This window comes from Cebus imitator, unplaced genomic scaffold (assembly GCF_001604975.1).
Source record: "Cebus imitator isolate Cc_AM_T3 unplaced genomic scaffold, Cebus_imitator-1.0 Scaffold169, whole genome shotgun sequence".
Classification (NCBI taxonomy): Eukaryota; Metazoa; Chordata; class Mammalia; order Primates; family Cebidae; genus Cebus; species Cebus imitator.
In genome coordinates, this window is record NW_016107484.1 from 2,090,071 (window position 1) to 2,103,646 (window position 13,576).

General features: G+C 40.3%; 1 protein-coding gene across 1 annotated transcript in view; it reads right to left on the reverse strand.

The window, feature by feature from the left end:
- Positions 1 to 1,262: 1,262 nt before the first annotated feature.
- MPHOSPH9 (M-phase phosphoprotein 9) overlaps positions 1,263 to 13,576 on the reverse strand; it is a gene marked incomplete at its 5' end in the record, with an annotated part of 61,209 nt that continues 48,895 nt past the window's right edge. Inside the window, 7 exons of the mRNA XM_017544244.2 lie at positions 1,263 to 1,763; positions 8,483 to 8,551; positions 8,840 to 9,087; positions 9,804 to 9,907; positions 10,696 to 10,816; positions 11,582 to 11,728; positions 12,896 to 13,071. Coding sequence (XP_017399733.2) covers positions 1,662 to 1,763; positions 8,483 to 8,551; positions 8,840 to 9,087; positions 9,804 to 9,907; positions 10,696 to 10,816; positions 11,582 to 11,728; positions 12,896 to 13,071 — 967 coding nt within the window. The remainder of the gene's footprint in view (positions 1,764 to 8,482; positions 8,552 to 8,839; positions 9,088 to 9,803; positions 9,908 to 10,695; positions 10,817 to 11,581; positions 11,729 to 12,895; positions 13,072 to 13,576) is intronic.

Here is a 13,576-nt window from a genome sequence, read left to right on the forward strand (position 1 = left end):
ACTTGATTCTAATTATAAGTAATTTTGATTAGCCTGAAGTCTTCAAAAGTTGCAAGAGTAGGGAGCAAAGACAGGCCGCCCTCCTTGCTAAGAAGGGAGCAGGGCTGTGGTGAAACTCGGGTGAAGGACACTCAAAGATCATTTGAGATCCTGCTTGGAATAACTGAGATGGCTTGGTTCAGTCTAACTACTTATTATTAAGAGCCACATAAAGAGGAAAAGCTCAAAAGCAAACCAAAATTTAAAACATGAGCATGTTTAGTACAAATTCACTTTGAAAGTTTGGATGAATTTGTTTATCAACATGTACTAAGCTGGAATATGTGGGGCACTGTGTTCTTCCGACTGGCTGCCAAAAAGTTTATAGCTACACAGCTCCAATTTAACCAGCAGTCCCAACACAAACCTGCCAATGCTCCTGGATCAGAGAGCCTCCTGCCCACACACTACTTCTGAGAGCCAGTGGCTACCACAGAGGCAGTGGGCTGGAGCACTCTGCAAAGCCAAGGGGAAGGCACCAGGCTCCATCCAGACACACTCCCTGTCCATTAACAAATAGAGTAGATTGTGATGATCTAAAGCATAGTGTTCTTACAGCACCTACAATGGAAGTATTTATTTCTCTTTTTGGCCAGGATGAAAGGGCCTGGAAAGGGGTGAACATGTCCAGATGACAACTCTGACAGACAGCTGAAGTCATACACGCTAAGAAAACCAGGCTGTTCTCTTAATCCCTCACGGGGTGGCGGGCTTGTATTTCAAAGGGTTTTTTATCTGTCCATTTATTGTCCAGGGTGGGACACAAGTTAATTCAGAACAATGGCCAGAGAGCTATATGCCTCTCCAATTGTTTAAATTTTTTAGAAAGATAAAATTAGAGAATTACAATCCCTCTCATTTTTCTTACAAACAATAAAGTTTAAAGAAAACAAAATAAGTTATATTCACAGTTTTCAAAGCTTTCCAATAGTCCATTATTACCATGCTGATATTCACTCTAAGACATGTTTCAAATAGGAATTGCATTATCATTTTTTAAAAACCTGAACACAACTGAAATCCAAGATACACTGTAATTGTTTTTTTATGTATTCAACGTCTAATAGTCTATCATTAGGGAAGCTATTAAGGTTTATTTATTTATTTTTTTTAAGACGGGGTTTCACCTTGTTGGTCAGGCTGGTGTTGAACTCCCGACCTCAGGTGATCCGCCTGACTTGGCCTCCAAAGTGGTTGGATTACAGGCGTGAGCCACCACGCCCAGCCCTTAAGCTTTATTTTTTTAAAAATGAATCGTATTTACAATGTAGAACAAGTTTATAAAATTGGTGTGCAAAGTTAATTGTAAAAGGATAACACTATTTGTTTAGAAACAAGCTGCCTCCCCACTTACATTTTCTTATTGATATAAATTGGAGACATATACTATTTAAAAATAATACTTTTTAAATAGTAAAATATACAAGAGATTCCTGAGCATAACAAAAATATCTTGAAAATATGTGGCCATTTGAAGTATAAAATAGCAAGTGTAAGAATAGCATGATTGTAAAACTACTGTTTGAAGGCCTATAAACAGTACAAAATAGTTTGCCTTTTCTGACCGCATAATTATACATTAGTGCAAACAAAAACATCTCAAAATTTAATGGCTACAAATCTCAAAGGTTTGCAGAGGTGCGCAAAACATGGAATTTCTTTAGCGTCATGCGAACTGAGCCCAGTTCTCGGTTAATCTTTTCCAAACGATCTTCCAAGGCTTCCTAGATGAAAACAATGGGAAAAGTTTAATTAGAATTCTGCATCAAGTTCTATAATCACCACCAAACTGACCTTTCTTTTAGCAAAAGAGCAAGTATAAACATTAAAATTACAATTATTTTTTTGCTTTCAACACAAATCATCTTATGACTTCTTCTCAACTGAACAATATAAACCAGCTTTTCAACCATTCAAAATAACTGCTGCACTTTAAAGTATTCTCAGTATGTTTGGCACATGGAGTATATGGAAACTCTAGTAATAGCAATACAACCAACTGGAAGGGGATAATTCTTTGGCTTTGCTGAAGTGAGAACAGTACAAGAGAAGCCCAGGAGGGGCTTCACGCATTTTACCAGAAGAAACGGACACATCTGATCAGTGCTGCATCCCACACATACATACATAGATCAAATAACTTTCTCCTCAAGAAAATTTCTAAGTTAAAAAAAAAAAAAAAAAAAAAAAAAAAAAAAAATTTTTTAAAAAAAAAAAAAAAAAAAAAAAAAGATTTGACAATGAATTGACCTAACAATTGCTATTTTAAAATCAACAATATTACTGTTAAATAGTACCTAGACTATATATCATTATAGATACTTTTGTGTTTTTGTTGAGACAGGGTCGTCCTCTGTCACCCAAGGCTGGACTGCAGTGGCACGATCATAGCTTACTATAGCCTCAAACTCCTGGGCTCCAGCAATCCTCCCACCTCAGCCTCTCGAGTATCTGAAACTAAAGGCAGGCACCACCATATCTGGCTGATTTTAAACTTTTTTTTTTTTTTAGAGACAAGGTCTCACTATGTCACCCAGGCTGGTCTTGAACTCCTGGCCTCAAATGATCCAACCACTTCAGCCTCCCAAAGTCCTGGGATTATAGACATAAGCCACCGAACCCAGCTTTATTTTAGATAATTTATTCAGTATTAATTCCAATGGTGTCCTGAAATAAAGCTTAAATTTTTTCTTTAGCTTTAATTACAAAAGGATTCATTATAAAACGCTTAGAATATAGAAAATTTAGAAGACAAATAAGCAAAAGGAAATAACTGTTCCTCTTTCCTATTTTTTTCTGCATACATATATATGCATATCACTTTTTTTTCTTTTTTTGAGGGGGAGATGGAGTCTCGCTCTGTCACCCAAGCTGGAGTGCAGTGGCACAATCTTAGCTCTCTGCAACCTCTGCCTCGCTCAAGCAATTCTCCTGCCTCAGCCTCCTGAGTAGCTGGGATTACAGGAGCCTACCACCATGCCTGGCTAATTTTTATATTTTTAGTAGAGACAGATGTTTCAACATATTGGCCAGGCTGGTCTTGAACTCCTGACCACAGATGATCTGCCCACCTTGGCCTCCCAAAGTGCTGGCATGAGCCACTGCACGCATACCATTTTTAAAAAGAAAAATAAAGCCAAGCATGGTGGCTCATGCCTGTAATCCCAGCACTTTGTGAGGCCAAGGTGGGAGAATCACTTGCGGCCAGAAGTTCGATACAAGCCTGGGCAACACAATGAGGCCCTGCCTCTACAAAAAAATTTTAAAAATTAGCCAGGTGTGGTGGTACATGCCTATAGTCCTAGCTACTCAAGGGGCTGAGGTGGGAGAACTGCTGGAGCCTCAGAGGTTAAGACTACAGTGAGCTATGATTGTGCCAATGCACTTTAGCCTGAGTCAGAGTGAGACCATGTCTCAAAAAAATTAAAAAAGAAACTGGCCAGGCATGGTGGTTCACAACTGTAATCCCAGCACTTTGAGAGGCTAAGGCAGGTGGTTCACGAGGTCAAGAGTTTGAGACCAGCCTCACCAACATGGTGAAACCCCATCTCTACCAAAAATACAGCCAGGTGTGATGGCGCACACCTGTAATCCCAGCTACTCAGGCGGCTGAGGCAGGAGAATTGCTTGAACCCTGGAGTCGGAGGCTGCACTGAGCCGAGATTGCGCCACTATACTCCAGACGGTCTTCTGGGCAACAGAGAGACACTGTCTCAAAAAAGAAAGAAAGAAAGAAAGAAAGAAACCTAAGAAGAGAATCAAACTCTATTTCAAATTTTGTTGTTGTTGTTGTTGTTGTTGTTGTTTTGTGAGACAGAGTCTCACTCTGTTGCCCAGGCTAGAGTGCAGTGGCACAATCTTGGCTCACTGCAACCTCCACCTCTCGGGTTGAAGCGAACCTCCTGCCTCAGCCTCCGAGTAGCTGAGATTACAGGCGCACTACCACAACTGGCTAACATTTTTGTATTTTTAGTAGAGACAGCATTTCACCATGTTGGCCAAGCTGGTCTCGAACTCCTGACCTCAAGTGATCCGCCTGCCTCAGCTTCCCAAAGTGCTGGGATTACAAGCATGAGCCACTTGCCCGGCCTCAAAATATCTTTCAATTAGGCCGGGCATGGTGGCCCATGCCTGTAATTCCAGCACTTTGGGAGGCTGAGGCAGGCAGATCACTTGAGGTCAGGAGTTCAAGACCATCCAGGCCAAGGTAGTGAAACCCCCATCTCTACTAAAAATATAAAAATTAGCCGGGCAAGGTGGCACTTAAACCCAGGAGGTGGAGGTTGCAGTAAGCCGAGATTGAGCCACAGCACTCTGGCCTGAGAGGGAGAGTCAGTCTCAAAAAACAAAACAAAAAAAATCTTTCAATTGAACTTTTCATGTTATAAAATACCCTTGTATAACATCCTTTTAAGTTAATATACAATATTCCATCAGCAGTAACATATTTAACCAAGAATCTTTTAGTAGAAATTTGGGTTGCTTCTAATTTTGGATATCATAAATAAGGCTGCAATAAAGTTCTTAAACATATCTCTTTGCACATATAAGTACTGCGTTAGGAATCATTCCCAGAAATAAAAATGCCAGGTCCAAAGAAATGCAAATTTCTAAGGCTCTGGATATATATCAAGTTGTAACCCAGCATGTTTGAGACAATTTCTACTTCCACCTGCAGTGTATGAAGATAAGCTCTTCTCCATCCTGAAACCTTTTTCTTAAAAAAAAAAACAAAAAAAAAACAAAACCTGCCATGGCCGGGCGTGGTAGCTCATGACTGTAATCCCAGCACTTCGGGCAGCCAAGGCGGGCAGATCATCTGAGGTCAGGAGTTCGAGACCAGCCTGGTCAACATGGCAAAACCCCATCTCTACTAAAAATACAAAACATTAGCTGGGTATGGTAGCACACTCCTGCAGTCCTAGCCACTTGGGAGGCTGAGGCATGAGAATCACTTGAACCCGGGTGGTGAAGGTTGCAGTGAGCCGAGATGGTGACACTATATTTCAGTCTGGGCATCGCAACAGGACTCCGTCTCCCCCCCACCCGCCCCCTGCAAAAAAGAAAGAAAAAAATACTGTGTGCTAATGTTATGGCTAAAAAAAGAAAAACAAAAAAACCTGCCAAAGTTATAGGTTTTTAAAAGGTGTGGGGCTGTCTTGGCTAATCTTTTTTTTGTAGAGACAAGGTTTCATTATGTTGCCCAGGCTGGTCTCAGACTCCTGGGCTCAAGCCATCCTCCCATCTCTCCCTCCCAAAGGGCTGGGATTACAAGCATGGGCCACTATGATTACAGGCATGAGCCCAGCCATGGTGTTTTTTTGTTTTGTTTTTTGCTTTTTACAGAGACAGGGTTTCACTCTGTCACTCAAGCTGGAGGGCAGTTGTGTGATCATAGCTCACTGCAGCCTCAAACTCCTGGCTTCAAGAGATCTTCCCGCCTTGGCCTCCCAAAGTGCTAGGATTAAAGGTGTGAACCACTGCATCTGGCCCAAGAAAACATGTTTAAACGTGTATCACTTTTATTCATTAGTGAGACATAACTTTTCATCTTTTGGCCCAGTTTATGAATCACACAAGAGCATCATCAGCCCCTTGTTGCTGCTACTTGTCTTCTTACTGAATTGAAACAGTTTTTAGCCTAATGCCTTTTAAGTCTCATTTTCTTTTTTTTTTTTTTTTTTGAGACAGAGCCATGCTCTGTCACCCAGGCTGGAGTGCAATGGTGCAATCTTGGTTCACTGCAACATCTGTCTCCCAGATTCACGTGATTCTCCTGCCCTAGCCTTCCAATCAGCTAGGATTATAGGTGCGTGCCACCACACCCAGCTAATTTTTGTATTTTTAGTAGAGACGGAGTTTCAACATGTTTAGTCAGGCTGGTCTCCAACTTCTGACCTTGTGATCTGGCCGTCTCAGCCTCCCAAAGTGCTAAGATTACAGGTGTGAGCCACTGCACAGGACACTTTTTTTTTTTTTTTAAGATGGAATCTTGCTCTGTCACCCAGGCTGGAATCCAATGGTGCAATCTCAGCTCACTGAAACCTCCGTCTCCTGGGTTCAAGTGATTCTCCTTGCCTCAGCGTCCCAAGTAGCTAAGATTACAGGTGTGCACCACCACGCCCGGCTAATTTTCGTATTTTTAATAGAGACAGGGTTTTACCATGTTGCTCAGACTGGTCTCAAACTCCTGATCTCAAGTGAGCCACCATGCCCGGCCCCCATTAAGTCTTATTTTGAGAGTCAGAACAAATTTATGCTATTCATTATATAAAAACATATTGGCCAGAACTTTGGGAGGCCAAGGCAGGCAGATCACCTGAGGTCTGGAGTTCAAGACCAGCTGGACTGACATGGAAAAACCCCGCCTCTACTAAAAATACAAAATTAGCCAGGTGTGGTGGTGCATGCCTGTAAACCCAGCTACTCAGGAGGCTGAGAATCACTTGAACCTGGGAGGTAGAGGTTGCAGTGAGCCAAGATTGTGCCATTGCACTCCAGCCTGGGCAACAAAAGTCAAGCTCTGTCTCAAAAAAAAAAAAAAAGTTTCATGGCTGGGCACAGTGGTTTACACCTGTAATCCCAGCACTTTGGGAGGCCGAGGTGGATGGATCACGAGTCAGGAGTTCAAGACCAGCCTGGCCAACATGGTGAGACCCTGTCTCTACTAAAGATACAAAAAAAAAAAAAAAAAAATTATCTGGGCATGGTGACCCGCACTTGTAATCCCAGCTACTCGGGAGACTGAGGCAGGAGAATAACTTGAACCTGGGAGGCGGAGATTGTAGTGAGCCGAGATGGGCCCACTGTACCCAAACTTAGGTGACAGGGCGAGACTTCATCTCAAAAAAATAAATAAATAAATTTCATGTGTTATCTGAGTTTTATAAATTATTGACTAATTTATCAGAACAAAAAGACAAAAAAAAAAAAAGTTAGGGGCTGGGTGCAATGGCTCACACCTGTAATCCCAGAACTTTTGGAGGCTGAGGTGGGAGAATCACCTGAGGTCAGGAGTTCAAGACCAGCCCAGTCAACATGGTGAAAGCCCACCTCTACTAAAAGTGCAAAAATTAGCTGGGCATGGTAGCGGGGGCCTGTAATCCCAGCTATTCGGGAAGCTGAGGCAGAAGAATAACTTGAACCTGGGAAGCGGAGGTTGCAGTGTCACTGCACTCTAGCCTGGGTGACAGAAAGACTCCATTTCAAAAAACAAAACAAAACAAATACAAAAATTAGCTGGGTGTGGTGCTGCGTGCCTGTAGTCCCAGCAGCTCGGGAGGCTGAGGCAGGAGAATCATTTGAACCCGCGAGGCGGAGGCTGCAGTGAGCTGAGATCGCACCACTGCACTCTAGCATGGGCAACAGAGCGAGACTCCGTCTCAAAAAAAATAAATAAGTAAGTTGGGGTATTCGCCCCAGGAAAAGTTCTCGCTGTTTTGTCTTTCTGGTATCACAGATCTGAAAATTAACTTTTACTGAAGTAAAGGCAATGGGATGCCAAAACGTGGTTTTAGAAGAGATACACACTTGCTATTATGTTTAAAATGTTACTGTTCCTAAAAGAGCCGATTTTAAATGTCCCATGGTTTCCTGTATTTTAATTCTCTTTGAAAAGCAACTAAAAGAAATGCACATGGGCCACATCGCCTGCACCACCTCTTGCTCAACAATGGAATCACAGCTCACAGCTCTCCATTTTTTTTTTGAAACAGGGTCTCACTCTCTCCCCCAGACTGGAGGGCAGTGGTGCCATCTTGGCCCACTGCAACCTCCACCTCCCAGGCTCAAGTGATTCTCCTGCCTGCCTCAACCTCCTGAATAGCTGAGACTATAGGCACCCACCACTACCACCCAGCTAATTTTTGTATTTTTAGTAGAAACAGGGTTTCACCATGTTGGCCAGGCTGGTCTGGAACTCCTGACCTCAGGTGATCCACCTGCCTCAGCCTCCCAAAGTGCTGGGATTACAGGCGTGAGCCCCTGCGCCCGGCCCACAGTTCACTGTTTAAACCTCTACAGCTATTGAATTTGCAAAGTGTAACCATTTTATATGCTTGCTAATGGAAAGAAGTTCAGAAATAAATTACAGATTTGCAAAGAGAGAAATCAAGCAAAAAGGGAGGCAATCTGTGAGCACTAACTTAGTGTAAAATCTGTTGAAAAGCATATTGCCATTTGCTCTCAAGTTACTTTCTTGAAAATACAAAGGCAGAACACCTTCTTCTCCAAGTCTAAAGGTAAAATTAATTTTTATTCCCGAAAGCTAGCTTGCAGTTATAAAATTGCTATAATCAAACACTTCCGTAAAAGCTAAAAGTTTTGACTGCTACTTCAGTGTGTCTAATTTTCACTGTACCATGATTTTTTAAACCCCTCTTAGATAAATGGAACACTGACTGGCATCAAGCATCTAAAGCAGATTCAAGCTAAGACATTTCACCTGATTTAATCTTGTCTGTAAAGTGATTCGTCCTCCAGGAGAAGGCATCCTGCTTAGTGCTGCCTCAATCTGTTAACACAACGAAAAAAATATGTTTAAATTACTGGCAGGGAGGTTTGTCACACAGAATGGAAAGAAAAGATTTTGGCTTAGTATTTCCTTGTCCATTTCATCTCAACTTAATTTCCCTCTGTCAATTAGTAACAACCACATGGCTCAAATCCGTGGCTAGCACAGCTCTGATATGCTATCCCATTGTAATATCCTAAGACAGGTTTGACTCAATAATTTCCTTCTCCTTAGACATAAGCATTAAGTTCAGAAAACAATTTTTTTAAAATATTTGTTGGTTTTTACCTGGTCCTTTTCTTTTGTAAGTTCATCAAAAAATCGTTCTGTTTCAGCTAGGGTCCTAATTTTTGCGGTATATTCAAACTCATTCCCCTGTGGAGTTACTGAAACCGGCTTACACTGTTCATAGCTAACTGATTTATTCTTCTCCCAGGCAGTTCTCACAGATACTTTCTTCACTCCATTTGGCAACGGTTCAGGGCAAAAGCTATGATTAACATGGTTATCGGTGGCTTTCTCAGAATATGTTTTTTCTGTCAGAGAGGAAAGAATTGCTTATATTTCTTATCTATTTTTCCAGTAGATTGCATACATATTAAATATGTTGCCCAATTTAACTTTCTGGACATAGCTGCTATATGGTCCAAAAAAGCATTGAAAAGAGATAATAATAATCAATCACATTTACTCAGTGCTTTTTTCTCCAAAGAAAAGCCTTGCCCTCTGACAATCTTCACAACTTCCCTTAATGAACTTAAGCAAACTTCATGTAAACGTAAATTAACTTTAAGTAAACTTAAAGCAAAAAAAAAAAAAGAAGTTTAAAAACTAATACATCACACTTAGTGGACATACACTAACACTAAACATTTAACATTTTGAGGGCCTACCCAAGTGATTTCATATACATTGTCTTATAGCTTTATTCCATATTTAGAATATAAATGAGAAAAAAAGGTTACCCAAAGCCTATGCTGCATATAGAGAATAAAAGTAAAGAGAATAACTGAACAGTATGGCCCTGGTAATTAAATATCAACATTCCCTGTACCTCAGTTTCCCAACTTTTCAATGAGGATAACAACATTGACATAACAACACACAGCATCATGAGTGCTTAGTTTCAGAGGCTCTTAAGTAGGAAAATATTTAAGTGCAGGATATTATAATATTTAGAACATTGAGAGATACCAGAATCTCAAAAAATGAATGACTAAAACCATAACTAATATTTTTTAGGAAAAGGTACCTTCCGAGTCATCTAGAGGAAGAAACTGGAGTTGCTTTCTTGGATTGGTACGTTGTAATGTTGACACAGGAACAGTATCTAAATCATCCAAAAGTATATCAAATCTATTGAATGAAGCAAGTTACTTGTGAGAAAAAAATGTTAACTGATTTTCCCTATCTCCACTAGAAAGATGAGCTGGCATCCAGCTAACTCACATATTTATGTATTTTCTTAAAAGAAAGCTGGTTATATAATTTTCTAAAACTGAAATTTCATTTCTAATTTCTAACAAAATTGCATTTACATACTAAAGACTTAAAACACCCATACATTATCTCATTATAAAAACCTTATGAAATAAGCAGGGTTGTTATTATTATCCCCGTTTTATAGAAGAGGAAACTGAGGTTCAATGTGCTTAACTCATCTCCCCAAGAGCCTGTCGGAGTTGGGTCTAGAACCAAGAAGCAATATCCTTCCCCACCAACAGCACGCACAGCTGCTTACACGTCGGAGGGGACAATGTCTCAGCAGCACAGGTAAACATGTATTTGGTGCCAGGGCCATACCAGTAAAGCCTACTTTCCTGTACAAATGGCCCAGAAGTTTTCCTGTATCATAAACCTTTTCAGGAAAACAAAGAACTATCATTCTACATACAAAACCTGAATGGCGTGCTGAGGTGATATTTAAAATCTAGTAGCAGCAAGTTTACATAATTAAAAACTGTGTTCATTGTACTGTAGTACTTTAGCTGTAGTATGACATTCACTTATGATTTAAATGAAAACCGCAGAGTTCCCACTGATAAGTGAAAAATCAGTGATAGCTAGAGACATAAGTCAGCATTTGGAAAAAAAAAAAAATCACTGATATAGTGAACTTTATTCTACAATTTTAGAGAACTTACCGAATTGGACTGCTTTCATTTTTGCTAAGCAGATGACTAAATCCTGGGGACAAGTTTTCTTTAGGGGATCGCTTTGGACTATAAGCCACAGTCACTGGTGTTAGCATAATCTCTCTTTTTGCTATAGAGAAAATGAGAAAATATTCTTTTCCTTCTACATATATCAGCATAACAGTTTATCAGTTTTTTTTCTAAGTTTGAAAGGAATATAATTTCAATGTAAAACTTTGAGAGAGAAATGAGTATACAAAAAAGTAAAATCACTCATAATCCTCACACTCAGAGGTAACCACTGTAACACTGTAGTATATCAGACTGTACTTTCAGCACTCTGACTGAAAACTGGTTTTTCAGGATTTTAGAAGTCGACTGGAAATAAGATGGAAACAGCAGTACATTACTGAACATTCCTATAACACAATAATAAGAATCTCCTTAGCTGGTGTGAAAATGAAAATTTAGGACAGAAATCCTGTGCTTCAACTTTAAAACCAAACCTGTAATTGGTTAAAGAAAAATAGTGACTAATGCTGAGTACTTGAGATCAAATATATAAGAAGTATTTTTGCAGACTAGCTTGAATTAATGTTTGGATAGCAGTCTAGTATCTTTAGAGCTCTGAAGTATTTTTAAGTATTAGTTGCAAACAATTTACTGGACACAATAAAAAAATCTCTCTTTAATAAGCAGATTTCTTCATTTATATTTGTAGTATCTGTGTGATCAGACAAATTCATTTATGAACAAGATCTTATTTAGGGGTCCTCTGCTCAGAGTACTCTACTAGGGTGCTAAGGATACAACAGAAACAGGAAATGGGCAAATAGCAGGCACAGCTCAGAGGTCACACTTTTGAACCCAAAAGATGTACACATCCAACTCTTACTTGGAGTACTTGATTTACGATTTGAAGGTGGTAAAGATGATGATCTCTGTGAGGCTGAATTAAGTCTCTTTTGTCTCTGTTGGGCACACTTTTCTGGAGAACGACTTGCAAAGACTGAACTTTCAGTTTGCCGAGGATTTGCTAATTCTACAGCAGACCAAAAAAAACACATCAAAACAAGCCTAAGCTTCAGTTATCCACCTTTATTAACAGGTGGTTACACACCAAGCCAGGTCCTCTACACAGCTTAGGTTCTGCTCAAAGCATTTATTCTTACCGGCTAGGTTATATGACTATTTGCAAATGCTCCGCATTATAATGATAAAAAATGTTTGATGAAGAAAAATGTGGGAGTTTTAAATGAATTCATTCTGGTTCCCTGTTTACAATTGGCATTGAAGGTGATTTTTCAAGAGGGTTATTTTTAGAAAGCAGGTTACTAATTTATCTGCTATGACACTGGGAGATGTAACCCCAAAGACACTAATAGAATGACTAAGGGGTCTGAGCAAGCAAGCATAGAGGAAAAGGAAAGAAACATATTGGTGACCTGGACCTGTGAAAAAACACAGTATTAAAGACGCTGCTTGCCTTATCTACAGATGCTCAGTAACTAAGAAAGGGAAGAAAGAATAGGAAATATTATATCTTACTTCATAAATACCAAATGCCTATCACAGCTTTCTGCTGTGTGCAAGTAAGACAAACTGACAGAAATGTCTCAAATATCCTTAGGAATGCCATGTAAGGCCAGGAGCAGTGGCTCACCACTGTAATCCAATACTTTGAGAGGCCAAGGTGGGTGAATCACTTGAAGCCAAGAGTTCGAGACCAGCCTGGCCAACATGGTGAAACTCCGTCTCTGCTAAAAATACTAAAATTAGCTGACTATGGTAGAGGGCACCTATAATTCCAGGTACTGGGGAGGCTGAGGCAGGAGGGTCATTTGAACCCGGGAAGTGGAGTTTGCATTGAGCTGTGTAGCACACTGCACTTCAGCCTGGGTGAAAGGGCAAGACTATCTCAAACAAACAAACAAAAAAAAACCAGAATGCCATGTAAGCCTCTTTCATAATCAGAATGTAATATGCAGTTTACTTTGTACAAAAGGTACATGTTATGCCAGAACTGTGATAAATTATTTAACTAGGACATTCAATTATCTATGAAACGAGGCTGAAGTAGCAGGAAAATAGCAAGTTTACAGAGTTAAAACTTTTAATTTCATTACCTAAAGATTTTAATTGGAAAGAAGATAATATAAATGGGGAAAATATATCTATATCCGTCTATCTCAAACATGGAAATACTCACTATTTGAGGTGTCCTCTTTCTCTGTCTGTGTCCCCCAATTTTTAAATATTTTTCCTTCATCAACTTCTTTCAAAGCTCTCATGATAGGCATGTCTGAAGTCTCTCTTTGCTTTTTTATCAACAAGCTTGTTGATGAACTTCCAGGTGAAGAATCCTTTTCCGGAGGTGAATGGTACCTTAAACAGTAATTTTAAGACATACAGTGTTATGGACCAAACATCTCACCCCCACTCCCATCTCAAACATACACATTGAAGCCCTAATCTTCAACATGGTGGTATCTGGAGGTGAAGCCTTTACGAGGTCATTAGGGTTGGATGAGGTCATGAGGGTGAAGCCCCTACGATGAAATTAATGCCCTTATTTAAAAAAAAAAGGGGGGGGGGAGTGGGGGAAGAGGGCTGGGCGCAGTGGCTCACACCCCATAATCCTAGCACTTTGGGAGGCCGAGGCAGGCGCCTGAGGTCAGGAGTTTGAGACCAGCCTGACTAACATGGAGAAACCCCATCTCTACTAAAAATATAAAATTAGCTGGGTGTGGTATGCATGCCTGTAACCCCAGCTACCCAGGAGGCTGAGGCTGGAGAATCGCTTGAACCTAGGAGGCGGAGGTCGCAGTGAACTGAAATGGTGCCACTGCACTCCAGCCTGGGCAACAAGAGTGAAACTCCATCTCAAAAA